The 17012-nt window shown below is 42.6% G+C and overlaps 2 protein-coding genes across 6 annotated transcripts in view; one reads left to right on the forward strand and one right to left on the reverse strand.

Moving 5' to 3' along the window:
- arfgef1 (ADP-ribosylation factor guanine nucleotide-exchange factor 1 (brefeldin A-inhibited)) overlaps nt 1-6131 on the forward strand; it is a 61758-nt gene extending 55627 nt beyond the window's left edge. For both annotated transcript variants that reach the window (XM_047568079.1, XM_047568080.1), the window contains 5 exons: nt 54-193; nt 1254-1425; nt 1534-1672; nt 3519-3636; nt 4685-6131. In XM_047568079.1, coding sequence (XP_047424035.1) covers nt 54-193; nt 1254-1425; nt 1534-1672; nt 3519-3636; nt 4685-4912 — 797 coding nt within the window. In that variant the 3' untranslated portion in view covers nt 4913-6131. The remainder of the gene's footprint in view (nt 1-53; nt 194-1253; nt 1426-1533; nt 1673-3518; nt 3637-4684) is intronic.
- Nucleotides 5962-16861, reverse strand: LOC124995589 (centrosome and spindle pole-associated protein 1). Of its 4 annotated transcripts, none has more exons than XM_047568084.1 (28): nt 16295-16861; nt 16123-16204; nt 15923-16020; nt 15736-15813; nt 14891-14992; nt 14368-14735; nt 13513-13586; nt 13333-13429; nt 13173-13230; nt 12717-13045; nt 12510-12634; nt 11955-12030; nt 11651-11762; nt 11408-11555; nt 11193-11294; nt 11031-11101; nt 10782-10925; nt 10561-10689; nt 10375-10473; nt 10239-10296; nt 10043-10169; nt 9333-9445; nt 8573-8710; nt 8470-8492; nt 8304-8370; nt 7776-7861; nt 7535-7697; nt 5962-6645 (listed from the first exon to the last, which is right to left on the reverse strand). In XM_047568084.1, exons 2-28 carry the CDS (start codon nt 16169-16171, stop codon nt 6458-6460), a joined length of 3222 nt encoding a protein of 1073 aa, XP_047424040.1. In that variant the 5' UTR covers nt 16172-16204; nt 16295-16861; the 3' UTR covers nt 5962-6457. The 4 variants fall into 4 exon arrangements, with proteins under 4 accessions (XP_047424040.1, XP_047424039.1, XP_047424037.1 ...); XM_047568083.1 differs by having other exon boundaries at nt 5962-6642; nt 15736-15816; XM_047568081.1 differs by having other exon boundaries at nt 15736-15816.
- Nucleotides 16862-17012: the final 151 nt, after the last annotated feature.

The following is a 17012-nucleotide window of genomic DNA, read 5'->3' on the forward strand; positions in this document are numbered from 1 at the left end:
CCGCTCAGCGTTTCTGTCTCTCTGATGACCGTTTACGCCGTTTGTTTCCGCAGAGGTCCTGGAGCAGCGCTTATTCACCGCTTTGCTCATCAAGTGCGTGGTGCAGCTGGAGCTGATCCAGACCATCGACAACATCGTGTTTTTTCCCGCCACCAGTAAGAAGGAAGATGCAGAGAACTTCGCTGCTGCTCAGGTACAAAACAGCTGATACGATAAACTGATTACACTGGTTACCAGTTATTTGTGTTTTTAATGTTACATGTTGGAGGGACAGGGGGGTATGTCTCTTTAAAGTAAAAATCTTATTTATAGAGGATAGGTTTTCAAGAGGGGGTCCACGACTCCTAGTGGGTTTGCGGGGGTACTGCAGGTTCGTCGCAAATTTTTTTAATATTTTTTCATTTCTGCCCACAAATTTAAATTCTTTAAATGCACATAACATGAATTCAACATATTTTAGTATTTATTATCTATCTATCTGCCACCCTACTGTTTTAAATAAAAAAAAGATAATATTTGAACCAAATAACGAATGGTCCACAAACATGGACATGTGGTCCGAAATCAGTTCTCCTGATATTTATATGGACCTGATTTCAACGCTAATAAATACTAAAATATGACCTTTTGGTGCTTTATATAAAACAGCTCTCAACAACTTTGTACTAGAGTTGGAAAAATGGATTAGCCTCAGTTTTAGTTATTGTCAGTTATAATAAATGTACTTAAATAAAAGATGCTCAGAGCTTTACTGAGAAGTAAACGTGAACCACAACACCGGGTTTCTGTGTCTAGATTCCAGTTGTTTCTCTTTTCTTTGGCAGTCGGAGATATCTTTAATTATATATCTCTGACTGCTTTTCAAATCTTTTGGTTCAGTCAATTTCACAACAGCTCTTCGCCTTTTTCTTTAAATTTAGTTTTACAATTTAGATGCAATTAAAGCCGATGATTCAAGCTAATGCTGCTAATCCCCATGCTTGACTGTCACTTTTTGCCGCTCAGTGGCCGTAACCATGGAGACTTGGAGACAGAGTTTGCTGTGACGTGACATGCATACCCTCTATTGATGAAATTGTAGCCAAAACCACAATATCATGCAAATATATAACAGCCACCCCCCAGGGAGGAGAGAATGACTTCCTGCCCTAGTATTTAGCAATGATCCTAGCAGCCAGCCTAAACAGGAAGTAGGTCACAATACACATATATTTAAGTGAGTATCATACATGTATTTGTTTGTCTCCTCGTAGCGGGACGTCGTGACTGCAGCAGATGTCCCGGTGGAGACCCAGGACCAGGGCATGTATCGCTACCTGACCTCGGAGCAGCTGTTTAAGCTGCTGGACTGTCTGCTGGAGTCTCACCGCTTCGCCAAGGCTTTCAACTCCAACAACGAGCAGAGGACCTTACTGTGGAAAGCAGGTAGGAAGAGAAACCACTCTCGCCGTGCTTCGGTTTTGGTTTTTCTCAATGCGGCCAGAGTTTTCTTTATTTCTGCTTTACGTGTCTGCTCGTGTGTGTGTGTTTGAGGTTTTAAAGGAAAGTCGAAGCCCAACCTGTTGAAGCAGGAGACCAGCAGCCTGGCGTGTGGGCTGCGCATCCTGTTTCGCATGTACATGGACGAGAGCCGCCAGGACGCCTGGGAGGAGGTCCAGAGACGACTGCTCAAGTAAGAAACACAAGCTCAACTCATGCTGCGTTTCCATTACAGCTAGAAATGTGCAAAACCTAAATATCGCAATTAAAAAAAAGGTCCTACATTTGGATAAACCTCTCAAATATCTAAAGCTAAAACATCTTTACACTCTCATGAGGTGGTTTTTCCAGACGTATCGATATAAAAGTTTATCGCACTTCAATGGAAGTGTACTTCATCGAAATTTCAGAAATAACACTTTTATTTTGCGACAAACTGTAATGGGAAAAAAAAAAGCAGAGTGTAGCTTTCTAATATTTATTGTTGTTCTCATTTACATCCCACTAATGAGGCTGTTATCATGTCTTCACAATCCCACATCAACAACAATTTTATGGCACACTTTTAGTGACGGATGAAACAATAGATTTATTTGTACATGATGTGTCCTAAGAAAGCCCTAAGCGGACATGCGTTCACATATTATTTTTTATATTATTTAGCTTTGTTTTATTTTCTTGTTTGTTTTGTGAACTAGATATCGACCGACTGCTTTTTCTCCCTCAGTTTAGATGACAAAAATGTCACAATGTTACAAGTCTCACTTTAACCACAAACCTAAACATTTATTCAAAGACTCAAAGGATATTTAACGCTCTTGTGCGTACAAAAAAAAAATAAACAGGTAAAAAGAGGTAGTGCACAAAGAGGGTATCCATTTAAAAAAACATTAAAACAAATCTATATATATGTATTTTTTTTTTACATATCGGCGAATGCACCTGCGTATCAGTCGATACTAATACGAGTAAAAAAAAAATTTTAAAAAATGCAAATATCGGCCCGATATATCAGTCAATCTCTGTTCTGAACGCATGGCCGCTTATTCCTCCCGTAGGACACATCTAAATGTAAAAGATCTCTCTTACATTTCTGTGGAAACTCTGCTTGAGTAAAAATGGTTCAGTAATTTAATTAAATGTGCGCACGGGCCTCTGTTTATGATTTCAAAAGTTCCGTCTCCCAAAAGAACAAGTGAATGATTTTAATAATGCAGAGAGTCCCGAGGACAGTTATTGAAACCGATCCAGACCTTTGAAAAGCTCCTTTTACAGTTTAATTTGTGTCGAATCAGCTGGCACCAGATCAGTGACGCGTCTGCCAATACATCTGTACGACATTAGCATCGACTGAGAGCTATTAGTTATTTTGACCCCTGGTCTCGGTGTGCGTGAGTACACGGTGTGTTCTCTGAGTTGAGGAGGGCCGGTCAACGCGAGCTCAGTCAGCACCGCTAATATTAATGACGTTATCCACACGAAGCAGGATCATCTCTTCTGGCTGGATTCATGAGTTCAGAGAAGATGTGAATGGATGAAGGTGAAGGAAGGTGCATCCAGAAGCAGTTAAATTTCTGGGAGCTTCCTAAATTACACACAAGCACGTCCTTGTTTACCAGAGGCTGTGCAACACACATGAGGGTTTCATTAGTGCAGCGTATACAACGGATTCAGGAGGACACACGGGCTGGAGGGGACTGTATGTGTGAGGGGAAGGAGGAAGAGGAGGAGGAAGGAGGCTGAATGTGGTTAACAGATGGAGCTGATGGTCAGAGGGGGGATACGGGGTCAGAGTCGTCCTTGAGCTCAAACTGTTTCGAAAAAATCTCTTAATTGTTTTTCCCGGTCAGTGGCTTTAATTAGCAGCCACCGAGCAAACACCAGCTTCATCGTCCTCAGCCCGGTCATTTCTCATGCGACAAGTGAGGCGGAGACGCAGATGTTGGTTCGTCCAACAGTTTTATATCGTTGGCTTTTATCGTTTTCCAGGTTTTTCTCCGTTTAATCGTCTCTCTCTGAAATGTTTTGCTTTTCTTTAGCGTGTGCAGCGAGGCCGTCGCGTACTTCTTGGCTCTGAACTCAGAGAGCCACAGAGAAGCCTGGACCAACCTGCTGCTGCTGTTCCTCACCAAGGTGCTAAAGATCAGCGATGAAAGGGTGAGTTCAGCCTGAATATCAACCCCTGAGTCTTAGAGGGAGCTCAGAAGTATCCTAGTGTTTAAATGCTCTAAATTACTTTACTTCTTACTACAGAGGTAACATTTTCCTAATAGGTTAACGATCTTAATTGCTCCTTTGACGTGGCCTGATGTCAGTTATACTTTGGTAAAGAGTCTAAACTTTGATAATCCCAATGTAAGGTCTGAAACGTCTTAAATACGAGCATATTTAGCGTTGTAAGTCTAAAATCTTTACTGCTTAATATGCAGTAAGAAATAAATTATCCAGTGTAAAATATAATTCAGAACAAACTCATATTTATCATAGTAAAAACATGACGTGGGGCTGTCAAAGATTTGTTTTTGTTTTTTTCAAAATAAATAAAAAATGATGCTGCCTCTCTTGCACAATATCTCATCAAGCATTTGTTGTAAGTTCCCCCGTCTGCATCTTTTGAGGTGAAGTACAGCCAAACTTTTTTTTTTTTTTTGGCTTTTTTTGGCTGTTTGGCTTTAGGCATTTTGCTCTCTAATTAAAAATGAAGCACCGAAATCAATGTTGTATTTCGGTCTGGTTGCTACTGTTTGCGTCAGCACCGGTGCTTTTTGTGGTTGAGAGTATCCATCCCTACCTGTTACGTTCCTGCTCCTCGTTAGTACCGTCCACGGCAGGTGTGTCCTCACTTGAGACTAAACTTTCTCGGTCTCTGACTTTCCTACTTTGTGTAGGTCTTAAATTTAACCCATAATAGCCTTAAAAAGGTTTTAAAAAGTCTTAAATTTCACTTGTTCATACCTGCAGAAACAATGTGTACGAATTAGGATCACATTTATTTCAAAACTATCCATTGAATGGACGTGTGTAGTGGCTACAAAAAGCCAAAAGACTTCACAATAGAGGTCCACAAACCGATCCCAGTAGCTACGTCCACTTCTTTGATACAGTTTTTGAGCTCCAGCAATGATTGAATTTAACCGTTTGTTACAAACACATGTATCTCTTAGTCTTCATCATATTCCGTCTGTCTCTCTGCCTCCACTTTTAGTTCAAGGCTCACGCCTCCAGGTACTACCCCCTCCTGTGTGAGATCATGCAGTTCGACCTGATCCCAGAGCTCCGAGCCGTTCTACGAAAGTTCTACCTGCGCATCGGCCTCGTGTTCCACATCGCGCAGCTGCCCGAGCCCGAGCCTGAGCCGGAGCCTCAGCCGGCGCGCGCCGAGCCGGAGACGGACACGGAGGTCGGGGAGGAGGCCGGCGAGGAGGCCCAGTGATGGTGCACCGCGACCGGACTGTGCTGTGACTCTGTGCCGCCTCAGGATCCTTCCTTCCTTCCTTCCTTTCTCCCTTTGTGTTTTAAGCCAAACACTCGACTTAAATGGCTGATTCATCGATCGGCCTGTCTGTTATCACCCACCCGCACCCTTAACCCCCCCGTCGACACACAAACACCGACACAACTACAGCCCAGGCGGAGAACTAGCGATCACGATAAAAAAACAGTAACGTCTCGTACCAAGGTGTAGCGATGCCTCTACTGGATAAAACTACTGATAAACAACTGACAGTTTCCCATATCTCTGATCTCCTCAGAAGGAGTAGGTTTCAAAACAAAAAAAAAAAAAAATGTGTGCTTCTTACTGTATATTTAAAAAAAAAAGAAAAAAGTAATGAATGAATGGATCCAGCAACATGCAAAAAGACATTCAGCAACTATGAAATGTGACACTGGTCACACACTGATAGTAATGCTCTTTCTGTCTGCGCCGCAGATGGCTAACATTAGTATTGATAGCCTCTTGGATGAAACTAGTTGTACAGATCTGCCGCTATGTAATATAATCTTATAACACTAGATTTCATTTATTTTTCTTTATTGTTTTTTTTTTTTTTTTCCTTCTCTGGATTTGCTGCACTTGATCTCTTTTTTGAATGCACTGGAGATTTTACTTTTGTGATAATTTATTGGACCGTACCATCCTCCCGCAGATTGTCCCCACGCAGTACGATTTGTAATTAAAACAGCGCCGCGGAACGTGAAGGGTTAAATTATTCCATTTTATATGTTGTTAGGTTTTTAACGGAGGTAGGCGATAACTGGGCTTCTGGAACTGGAAGACGAGAGAGCAAACCGATGCTAGCTGCTTTAGAGTCACTAGTCTGTTTTTTTTTTCTTCTTTTTCTTTTTTGATTTCATGTGAGTTTAGTTTTCACTTGTGTACAAAATCAAAAGTTAATAATATATTTAATGTTTTCGGTTTTTTCTTTGATTTTTTTTGGGGAAAGTGGACATGTATAGAGAAAATGACAAATGTTAGCTGTGCTTTAAGTATGAATGGGATGCATTCCTGCTCATGGATGTAGAAAACAAAATGTATATGATGCAGCAATGTAAAGTTTTCTATGTTGCAAAAGATTATGTACAACTTTCTGTACAATACATCATCTGGCATTCTAATCAGGTTCTAGGTCAATAAAGTTTTTGAACTTGGATGATTTGAAATGCTGAATCACTGACTTACAGTAGCTGCTAGCTGCTATCTTTTATTATAAAAGTGCTTTTATTATATTAAAAGAAAAAAATCTCCCCAGTCTATAACTACATTAACATTATATAAATTTACACTCACATAAATGCAGTGCACCTCACAGATTTTTAATGTAGTCAATTAATTCTTTATGGCAAAGAGAAAGTCGGAGCTGGTTTAACCAAGCAGTTATTTATGTAGTTACTTTTTTTTTTTTTTTTTTTGCACTTTACCTGCATCTACACAAACAACAGTGTATAAACCACACCCTTGGAGAACAGCTAGTGGGTGCTATGTGATGCGGTGCGTCATCCAGGGGGGAGCGTCCATCCTGCTGTTTGGCTTCTCTCTACCGTGTATTACGGCGCGTGGCGTCCCGGGCCGCAGCCAGGGCTCCGTGGCAACGGTATCCACGGAGACCGGCCTCCCCAGGGCGGAGCGCAGAGACGAGGCATCCAATTCGTCACCAGACAGTCCTTCTGGAGAGGACGGGGACAGCTTATCAATGTTATGCCCCGGCCACACGTGTCTTTAGGCAGAACAGATTTTAATTATGCTTAAAATCTGGCATATTTTAGTTTCATGTGTGATTACAGTTTTTTTTTTTTAAAACTGTAATCAACATCTGTCTCGTCTTAAAGACGTCACATTAAGATAATGAACCACACATTGCATAAATTCTTTAAATATACAGTTGCACGCCCTTTTATGTGATTTAATTCACCAGTGAAACATGAGGACTTAATAGTACAAAACAGTCTTTTAGTGATTTGTCACATGTCAGACTGGTTATACCAGAGGTCTGCAATGTTTTTCAGGCCAAGGTCCCTCAAACTGATGGAGAGATTAAGTAGGGACCCCTACCTACTATACGGGTTCTGTATTAAACTCGGCCTAGAGCTATTTATAAATTTGCATTCACTAATAAGCTATTCATATAATATACAGGTTCAAATATTCATTTTTTTTTTAATATTTCAAATGTGCAACAGTAGGGTGGCCATGTAACTGCTGTAAACCTGACATAAACATATATATACGCACACACACACCAATTGCGGGGAACCTCTCATCATGTACTATGTGATTGGCTCAGCAGCAATAGGGGCGGGGCCTACTGTGTACAGGAAGCTGAGATTGACAGGTCTAGTGTGGCTGCGCTGATGGAGAGAAGAGCTGAACTAAAATATGTTTGATTCGTGTTAATGTGTATTTAAAAAAAAAATGAATTCATGGGGGAAAATTTTTAAAAATGTAACCCCCTCCCCACAGTACCTCCGCGGACCCTCCAGGGGTCACGAAACCCCCCTGTTGAAGACCTATGGGCTATACCTTTGTTTTATCAGCGTGTGGATTATTTCTTCTCACCTGATCTGCTGCTTGGATCATCAAAGAAAGAATCTCGTGTTGCGTAGTGGGGCTGGTTGTGAGCCCTGGTTTTAGATGTTGCACTCAGACTACTGGCCCCCTGCAGAGACTGGTTATCCAGAGGAGGGTCAGGTTCCCTCTGATCCACAGAGTCAGCCGCCTCCTATGAAAAATACAAAGAGAATGAGAACTTAAGTGACAGAGATCGTTTAAATCTGTAGCGAGCAGGGAATTAATTTACCGATGGTCCCCGTGTGTCACAGTTGCGTCTCCTCCGTGTGGCCGTCCTCCCCCGGTGCTCTTCACATGCATCACCACTGTACACATCTGACAAAACCCAGGGATTATTCCACAGTAACGGCCTCGCTGATGGAAATGAGTTAACACATGTGGGAGGGAGAGTCCATTCAGAAGATGCAGAAACACATATGAGCCTTCTTTTCTGCATCAGGCTCCTTAACAATGCCCCTATTCCCAGTATCTGGCACTGTGCTATCACCACCCTGCAGCTGCTGTGGACACACACACACACATGACTTCGACTGGCGCCGAGATAAAGAGCTAAACCGGCCTGGCAACGCGGACTGTGGTATTGTTAGGGGTGCACATAGCGGACCTCCTAAACCGTGTCACCTTTATGGAAAACGCCTGGCGCCTTGAAGGTAAAAAAAAAAAATCCCGCGCTCCTGATTACGTAAACACAAAGAGGAAAAGAAAAGAGGAACAGATGAAGTCTTCACAAACAGACCGAACGTTGAGCCAGACTTACCGAGAAAAACGGTCTCAGATGGAAGTGTGGAAGAGTCTCTGTGGGCGAAGGAGCCAGGTTTCGTCCTCTGAGAGGAGACACAAACACGATTAAGAAGAATGAGACGTCTAACCTGCTTTATCTAGTCTGTCAGAACAAAAAATGTGATAATGTTGTCACCACTTACAGGGTAATAATAGTTCAAAACATCTGAAAGAAGAAGAAGACAGAACAAGGGGTTAAAGAGCACGGCAGCTTGAGGAGAAACTGGTGTGTGGCTGCTCACTGACCGTGGTCGACCGGTCTGTTCAGGAGCCTGTGTTTGCGCTGCTGTTCTCGTAGAAGCGCCTGCTGTTGGATGTCCAGACTTTGTGCGTCAGTGGGAGGGTCGGGGTACATGGCTTGGACCTCCTCACGAGAGGCTGTGTCTGACAAACAATGTTTTATGTCGTGAGGTGTTGTATCTGCGACACTGTTGTAATCGTGTGGCTTTCTTCACTTGATAGCACAATAATAGACAGAGAGCAAAGCCAGGTTCTGGCTGTGAAGCTTGGCAGTGAGTCAGCACGTTCACAGCCTCCATCCTTCTGCATCCTATCATGGTTTGACTAGAGACAATGCATCTGATGCATTCTTTAGATTTTTGATGCTTATGTAGAGTTAAGGCAAAGGATTTGCCCATTTCAGCGCAGACTAACCTTTCTTCTGGTTTTGTTTGGCTTTACAACCTACAGCTATGTGGGTGTTTCAGGCTGCAGCATTAAATCAGTCTGGGAACTCGTCCAAAGCCATTTCCTTGGTCGCTTGCATTACATTCTCAGCCTGTCACTGATGGACGCCTCCCATGACCTCATGAGATTAAAATTTCAGTACGGCTAGAGAGAGACAGACGACCGATAAGGCCTCTGGAAAGCCTAAACCGTTGGACATCACCCAGATGGTTTAAGATCTCCCATCCTTGCATCAACACCGTGACCAAGACGATCCTGAACGACTGCCTCGAAATGGGTCACTGAGGAGAGGACTCTGCAATGTGGTGTCTTTCATTACCTCTGTATTTGAGCTGGTTGAACTCCCTGACGTTTTGCTTATTAACCGCTGGGAGAGGACTCTGGACGGATTCCTCATGCACCGATTCAAATGCATCTGCTCTGGGTCGTCTTCTGTGTGAGAAAAAGGACAAACCCCGTTTTTAAACAGAGCAATTACCTCGAATAACGCCCAGATGCCGCTGTGAAAATGTGCCAGTGGGTCACTAAAGCCAGATGCTTTCCAGGTGTGCACAGCGACTGTGACACCCAACTGCTACACTGTCCTACACTGAGTTAAAAGAGGAATGAATTCAGTGCTGCTTTCAAGTAACAACACCTGGTCTGTGTTTGCTTTGCTATTGTTCGCAGCTTGTAATCAAAGAAAGGATGCTAAGGTACCGAATCCCCACACTGCAGCTGACTAATTAAAATAAAAATTTCCTATGGCGATCATATCGTTGTTCCATTGCATTAATGAGTCTCTGAAAACAAATCGAGATTATGACCTGGGTCATTTTCATTAGTTTAGAGCCCACTTAGATAAGAACAGAAAATGCAATTTGGGATTTAACAAGAGAGAATTCTTATTGTGGTTTTCACATTAACACACCTGGAGGTGAATCGAGTGGAAATGGACATTTAATAGTTTCTCTAAATGACTAGGTCTAGGCCAAATCCCATTAATTCTGGGCATGTTAAACCTCTGGCCGCAGACTGGTCCTTACTTACCTGTTGGGGGGAGTGTAGTGAGCCTCTTGTGGTCCTGCCTGGCCTAACTGGACCTCCAGTTGTTTCTGCTCTTTCCTCAGATACCTCCGCAGGGCTGACAGCTCCCTGATGACGTCTTCTTGACCATCTGAAGAAAGAAGGAGTTGTGAAGGGAGGCAGATATAACTCACAGAGATGTAACTTAGAACAATCTTACCCTGTAGTTGGGGCATTCTTGCGGTGACTGTTTGGTGCGGGGCTGACACAGAACGCTCCTGTGAAAATTGTGAAAAAGTTTTTTATATTAGATTTAACCGAACGGCCTTAATTCTAAACATTTTAAATTGACTCACAGTCCTGGGAGAGACTTGGCTCACAACAGATGAACACCTGGATGGCATGAGATTTGTTGGCTTCCTTTGCAAGGCAGGGATGGGAGGCGATGGCTCCCTCTGCAAAACAATTAGCGTAGATATTTTGCAACAGTGGTGTTCAATAAAACCACAAGTACACATGTTTTTTTTTCAGGATCACTGTACCTCGTGATTCATTGACCTTTTCTCCACTGCTGCCCTGACACTCTGAGGTACCCTCTCATTTTCGTCCTTTTCCTCCTCCCGGGGACGTGTTTTAGGTTCAAGAATCCAACTTTGGTTTTGTGTCCTATGCTGTAGAGCAGAAATAAAAGATGTTCTGAATGGGCACTACGGTGTGAAGAGGCTCTCTTCCTCCTCTTAATCGACGAGATGAACCCCCTCACCTCAGCCTTCTTTTGTTTCCTTTGCTCACGCTCATATTCCTCCTGTATCCGAGCTCTCTGATTCGCCAGCCTCTTCTCCTCTTTCTCCTCCTCGATCCTAAAGCGTTCCCTCTCCTCTTCCTGTTTTCGCTTGTTTTCCTCTATCTGTTCGAAATGTGAAGGTAAGGTTAGTTTACTAATGTGTAACGCGCTGAAAAAAGTGGTTGCGACCAACAAGAGCAGCGTTTTGTCACACGTTTTATCACCCACCTGTCGTTTCAGGGCTTCCTTGTAGCTGTCCTGTCGGTGGAGCTGCGATGGAGACGACTGATCTTTGAAATCTGCAAAGACAAAAAGGGGCAAAAGACGGAAAGTGGTCTATAAAATACACCACATACGAGGGCCCAGTTTGCCACTAATTTGAGACACTACCTGACAGTCGATGGGAGAGGGGGGGCACGGTTTCAGCTCCAGGACTGGACCTGGGATTCCTATACGTCTCTTCATTGATCCTGTGCATTTTATACAGGTTATCTGAGGATGTGGAAGCATGATTAACTCCATAACTCTTGGCGTATTACTCCACAGCATCTCGAAAGCATCACAAGTTTAGCAGTAACCTCGTTTAAACTAAAAACTCTACTTACTAACAAGGTTGCCTTTTTGGTCTTTAATCGGAGCACCTCCTCCACTTTTGCCCCAAGGGTTGTACGCCATCATCTCAGCCTCTATCTTAGCATCATATCTCTCCTTCTCCTCTTTCTCTCTTCTTTTAGACTCCTCTCTTTCTTTGATCTGGGCAATAGGAAGGATGTTCCCGATTGATTTCACTTTGCACTTTTGAAGTTGGCACGTAGCGAGAGGTTTGCTTTGGATGTCTAATAACGTACCTGCTGTCTGAGTGCTTCTTGGTAGCTCAATACACTCCGTCTCCTCTGCTTGGACCTCTCTTCGTAAAGCTCGTCAAAAGCTACGGGAGATGCTCTGTGCTGATGAGCTGTTCTAGAAGCGGGCGAAAGAGGCAGAAATGTACAGGAGGTAGAATAACAGTCATACATAGTTTGCTGTGAGGGCCCTCTTCTGGCAGAGAAACATATCTCACAGCCTGCCACCACAAGTAAAAGAAGCTACTCGTTGCAAGTAAATTTACAGGACAAATTACACATTTTGAAACGTTTTGGGATGGACACTAACTCAGTTCGGCTGCTGGATCTGAGAGGTGGCCTTTGAGAAGGAATCCCAGATTGTTGAAGCTCTCCAGGCAGAGCAGCTAAGGGAGAAAAATACAAGATACTCAAGTGTTCCTTCCATAATCCAACATTTTGTTAACACAAATTAGGTTATAAATTTGTCAGAAGAATAAACCAAAATAACCAAAATAAAAAGTAAGAATGACTTGATTTGCCAAGTCATTGATGCGATGATGAAACCCACAATAAAAAATTACGTTAATCTACAGATTGGACTAGGAGTTGATTTCAGGTAATGTGAATATTCCCATTTAAGGATAAACTGCAAGATACTGCAATCCAAGTATACGGGAGGAGGGAGAAGTTCTCCACGTTTAGTTCTATAATTTGGACATGACATGCTCTCAGGATGCTCTAAACTCTTAGATATTTAGATTTTTTTTTATTTACGCTCTCTACTTCTATATATTTCTGTGTAGTAAATATAAAAGATTTTAGCAAAATGAAAAAACATCTCTTTAAAATGAGCATTTTGAATGTAATAGTTGCAATACTATACTCTGATTGTGAGGAAGATTAGGATCTAATGGGTCCCTGGCTCCATAGTAGTAATAAGCTGCATCATGTGGAGTCTTGTAAGTATTGGGTACAACGGGAGGTACGGGAGGAGCAGCACCAGCAACCCTGAAAAACAAAATCAAATAAACCACTGTGTAGTTACTGCAGAGCTGTTAACTCAAATCACGTGACTACAACTGGGATGTACCTTGGCATGGCCACCCCTCCTAGCGTTCTTGAGAAGGCCCTGTGGTAGTCCTCGCTGAAATAGTCAAAAGAGGAGACGCCTTGTGCTACTCCCTTGCCAGACCCAGGTACGGCGTTCCCTGGCAGCTGATTGAGAGCTTCCCGGTGGTCCACCTGGGAGTTCTTTGGTCTGGCTGTCTGCTCTGTGCTGTCAGGGCGTTTGTCGTATTTGGGCCTTGGATTTGGATTCTTCTCCGTGGCCTCCAGGTCGAGTCCAGACTTACGAGAGGTATCTGGCCTCGAGGGGTAATACTGCCTGGGAACAGCCCCAAACTGCTTTATTCGGTCCGGCTGGAAGAGATGCATAAGATTAAATAATAAATAATCATCAATAATACTGATACAGTTCATTTCCAGCACATGCATATGCCTGTCTGTATTATGGTTAAATTTTGAAACAGATATTTTAGTCTCCTACCTCTTTCTCAGGGTCTTTGGCTCCAGTGGCAGCAACTCTCGGCTCAAGTGTCTTCTCCCTGTTAAAAAAAAAAAAGGCAAAAGTAAAAATCATCCCATCTTTTGCATCTTTTTCCTCACAACAAGTTGAAATAACTCCAGTGCCACTGATGTGCACTCACATCATCTTGTTTCTCTGCTTTTCAGCAATCTGTTGCAACAACTCCTGCTTATACCGTTCCTTCCTCATCTGTGAGACACTGTGGTCTTCTGCTGCCCCTGCATCACATCGAAGACTCATAAACATGCAAGTGCTCTCACATACAACTGAAGCTCTCTGCAATAAGAAATGACTATTTTACCAATCGTGAGTCCGGTAGCAAACTCAGACTCGTCCTTGTTGATACCATGTGCAGATCTTGACGCTGGCCTCATGCTGCCGCACATTTGCAAATAATTTAGTAGTGACACACAAAGACAACGAGACACTCCAAGACTCATCCATTTACTAGCAGCATATAAGGGTAACAGCACCGCAGTCACTTCCCATCTGAGCCACTCCCAGCTACCATTTTACGTCATGCACCGCCACTCAATTTCCTAGAGATCTCTCCGCTCTATAACTCAGAGAAAGGAAGCGAAGCCTCATGCTCCGATCAATGCAGCTCCTCCGATTGAGCCGGGGTGAGCAATTGCTGGCCTGGAGCTGGGCCAAGACTCAATCTCCATCACCATCACGCCATACGTTAACAGTTTACTGACAGTGGCTCATCGTAATGGCATAGACTGTAAACAATGAAAAGCGACAGGATGCAGGAAGAAGTGCTGAAGAGAAATAACTGAGTATGGCAGGAATTAACAGTTACCTCGTACTGGCTCAGCCCTCTATTGATCCTGAATGCTGTTGCTATTATACTTGTTCAGCATTACAAATCTCAGTGATGCGAGACCATTTATCCGTTGAGCACTGTTAACCCCTCATTCCTGGGCTAAGATGACCTTAGAACTATAGTAAGTGTATGGGGTAAAATCATTTAAGTCATAAGATAGTTTAAGGAAATAAAAGCCAAAACTACACATAGAAATGAATCTTTCTTACTTTCACTTTCAAGTCCTGTCATTGCTGTTCTGACCATATCATATTATTATTGTTATATGTGATGAAGCTATCTGCCCCTCCAGGGCAATAAATCAAAAGCTTCAAATAAATGTTATACCTGTTCACTCTGTGCTCTTGAGTTGTTCTCTCCTCTTTGCACTTAGGATCTTGAGTGAATCTGTCCTGTCCTCTCCCGTATTGGAAATCAAAGCCCTCCTCTTTGTTTGTGAGTGACTCCTCCTCAGAGCTATAGGGTTCTTTCGGTCTATTGCTTTGCCACAGCCGTCGCTGCCGATGGCCTAGACCGTAAGTCCCTGTGCTCTTTCCATTATCGACTACCTCAGTCTCGGTGGCCGCGTCTCTCCTGGACGCAGGGCGAGCCTTAGAAGGTGAGGGGGGCATGTTTGAGTAGGCATTGAGGTGCAGGTGCAGGTAAGAACCTCGGGCAGAAACGTTCGCAGCATCTGAAGCTTGAGTCTGTCCAGCCTGAAAGTGAAAATAAGGGTGAAATATAAATGCTTTACTTTATGGCTGTGTGCAACTATTTCAGTTATAACTATGATTAATCTTTAAAGCATCACTGAAGCTTTTTCACCTAAATGGCATCTATCTTTGCTACAAATACATATCAGTCTCCTTACCTTTGAAGAGACGGGGGTTGTTCCTCTCTTTAACTTTCTGTTTTGTGCTTGTTCTTGGAGGAAAAGGTTGTATTCTTTATTTCTCTCTTCTCTCAGTTTTTCCTGTAAGAGAAAACAAATTCATGTCTTTGAAGCAAACACGCGCTTCACTCAGCTGGAGCTCCAGTTACATTTTTCCACTGCTGCATTCGAAGACGCCTAATAAAGCCTTGACTGTCATAATTTTTTCCAGTTTGGTTATTTAATAGTTTATTGTGCCGTGGACAGTTGCTATTAATCAACTGTACAAAGTGCCTGTAAATAGGGCAGCTTTAGCTAATTAAGCTAATTTCCAGCTGTAGTCCCTGGCCAGGGGATAAAAGGCACCTAAATGTGAAATACAATACAAGATATTATCAACATCATAAAAAGGTGGAAGATCTATGATTTCGAAAAACCTTCACATATGTATTGTTTACAATATAATTAAACAAAATACACAGCTTTATCCAAAACAGCTTACACCTTTCTGACTCTACCGCTTGAATTTCAACCACTAACCATTATATTTAATACTCATGGTGCTTATGGTTAAATGCAGACTCACACTCTAAATAAATTCCATACCATCCAAGTGAGACTCACTTAACCCATGTGTGAATCAGCTGCCCATTTCCTAGCTAGGGAGGATGTCACTTTTTCCATTAGGCCACTGAATCACTCCCGAAATAGCTTCTTACGCTCTTAATAAGTGCAATACTAGTACTTGTAAACAAAAGCAGTTGCCATGAAACACAAAGCACTGTGCATTCAACAGTTCATGTCGTGGGGAGTTCCTGCTGTGTTACACTGAGAAGCGCACACACCTTTTCTGAGATCTTCTCATAAATGGGTAGAGAGAGACCCTGGGGTTGAGAATGATGCTCGCTAGTTTTCAGATCCTTCTTCTGAAGAAGATTTAGGAAAATGAAGGACATAATTCAGCATAATGCAGCATAGACATTAAGTAGTTGAAGAAAGACATTAAAAAGCATTCAATTTTTCAGATCAGACCTTGGAAACATAGTGTTGAAAGTCCTGTTGCAGCTCTTGTTGAAGTTTCTGCTTCCTTCTTTCATACTCGGTTCCCAGTAGGAAAGTTAATCCCAAACCTGGGAAATATAGCACATATGACTATTTAAAATGCAGTATATTATATATATATATATACTCAAAGAATGCAACTTGTAAACCTGCAGCAACCTGCATCTTACCCCTGTCTGGATAAGGGGTTATCCCTTGAGCTGCTGATGCTGCAGGCATCTTCACAGTTTTATTTACATCATCAGCTCCGGACTGTGGAGAACACGTACACACAAATATTTACTCAAACACTGATGAGCTCATTAATTAGCTAGGTCGTGATTTCAAGAGCATTTCACATACCTTGGTTTGCACGTATAATTGAGAACATATTTAGAACATGTTTCTTCTTCGTGCTCCTCGAAAAGTGTCCCATCTTCGTCCATTAAGACTTCAAAGCACAGCTGTAATTCTGGCTTAGAAGATATATATTATTTATACTTATTTTCCTTCCTACACGCCAAAAGACTGCTCTTCTCCGGAGACCGCGACACAAAGCATCTTTCCGTTGCTAGGGGCAACCACGACACAACGATCCTCCTGGGAGAGGCTAACTAACCTAGCTAACACGAAGCACTAAAACTAATAAAGTATATAAGAAATACAATTGCCTTTAATTGGTTTACAATGCTGAAAATCCGGATTTATATTGCCTTCGAAAACATTTCAAAACAATAGGCTTTAAACCCCAATGGAAGTCGAACCTACAAACAATTAACGTATGTACAAACAGGCTAGTTTGTACATAACTAGTAGTCTTTTAAGTTTCGCTTACTCGCCTGGAGAATTTCGCTTCTTTAATGAATATCAGCCGGATTTTTTTTTGTCAATTCATGAAGTAGTTTGCCCTCATTAAAGAAAGGTCCGAGAGGAAAACCCCCCCACCCCCTAAAACGTCCCTGTCTTTCTGGAAAGCACCGCTAGATGTCAGTGTGTCCCCGACGGTTGGTGGACGTCTCCAGGACGAAACCATGTTATCTGCCAGAGGGGGGCTTATACTTTAAAAAAGAGTAATAAATAC

The sequence above is a fragment of the Mugil cephalus genome, chromosome 18 (genome assembly GCF_022458985.1).
Source record: "Mugil cephalus isolate CIBA_MC_2020 chromosome 18, CIBA_Mcephalus_1.1, whole genome shotgun sequence".
NCBI lineage: Eukaryota > Metazoa > Chordata > Actinopteri > Mugiliformes > Mugilidae > Mugil > Mugil cephalus.

Excerpts from the sequence above, each read along its gene's own strand:
- LOC124995589 (XM_047568081.1), bottom strand. The coding sequence starts at position 16,171 with ATGCCTGCAGCATCAGCAGCTCAAGGGATAACCCCTTATCCAGACAGG. Across the intron at positions 11,102-11,192 it reads CCTCTCCCATCGACTGTCAG|ATTTCAAAGATCAGTCGTCT; the intron begins GTAGTGTCTCAA and ends TTGTCTTTGCAG. Across the intron at positions 10,297-10,374 it reads GCCAAGTCTCTCCCAGGACT|GAGCGTTCTGTGTCAGCCCC; the intron begins GTGAGTCAATTT and ends CAATTTTCACAG.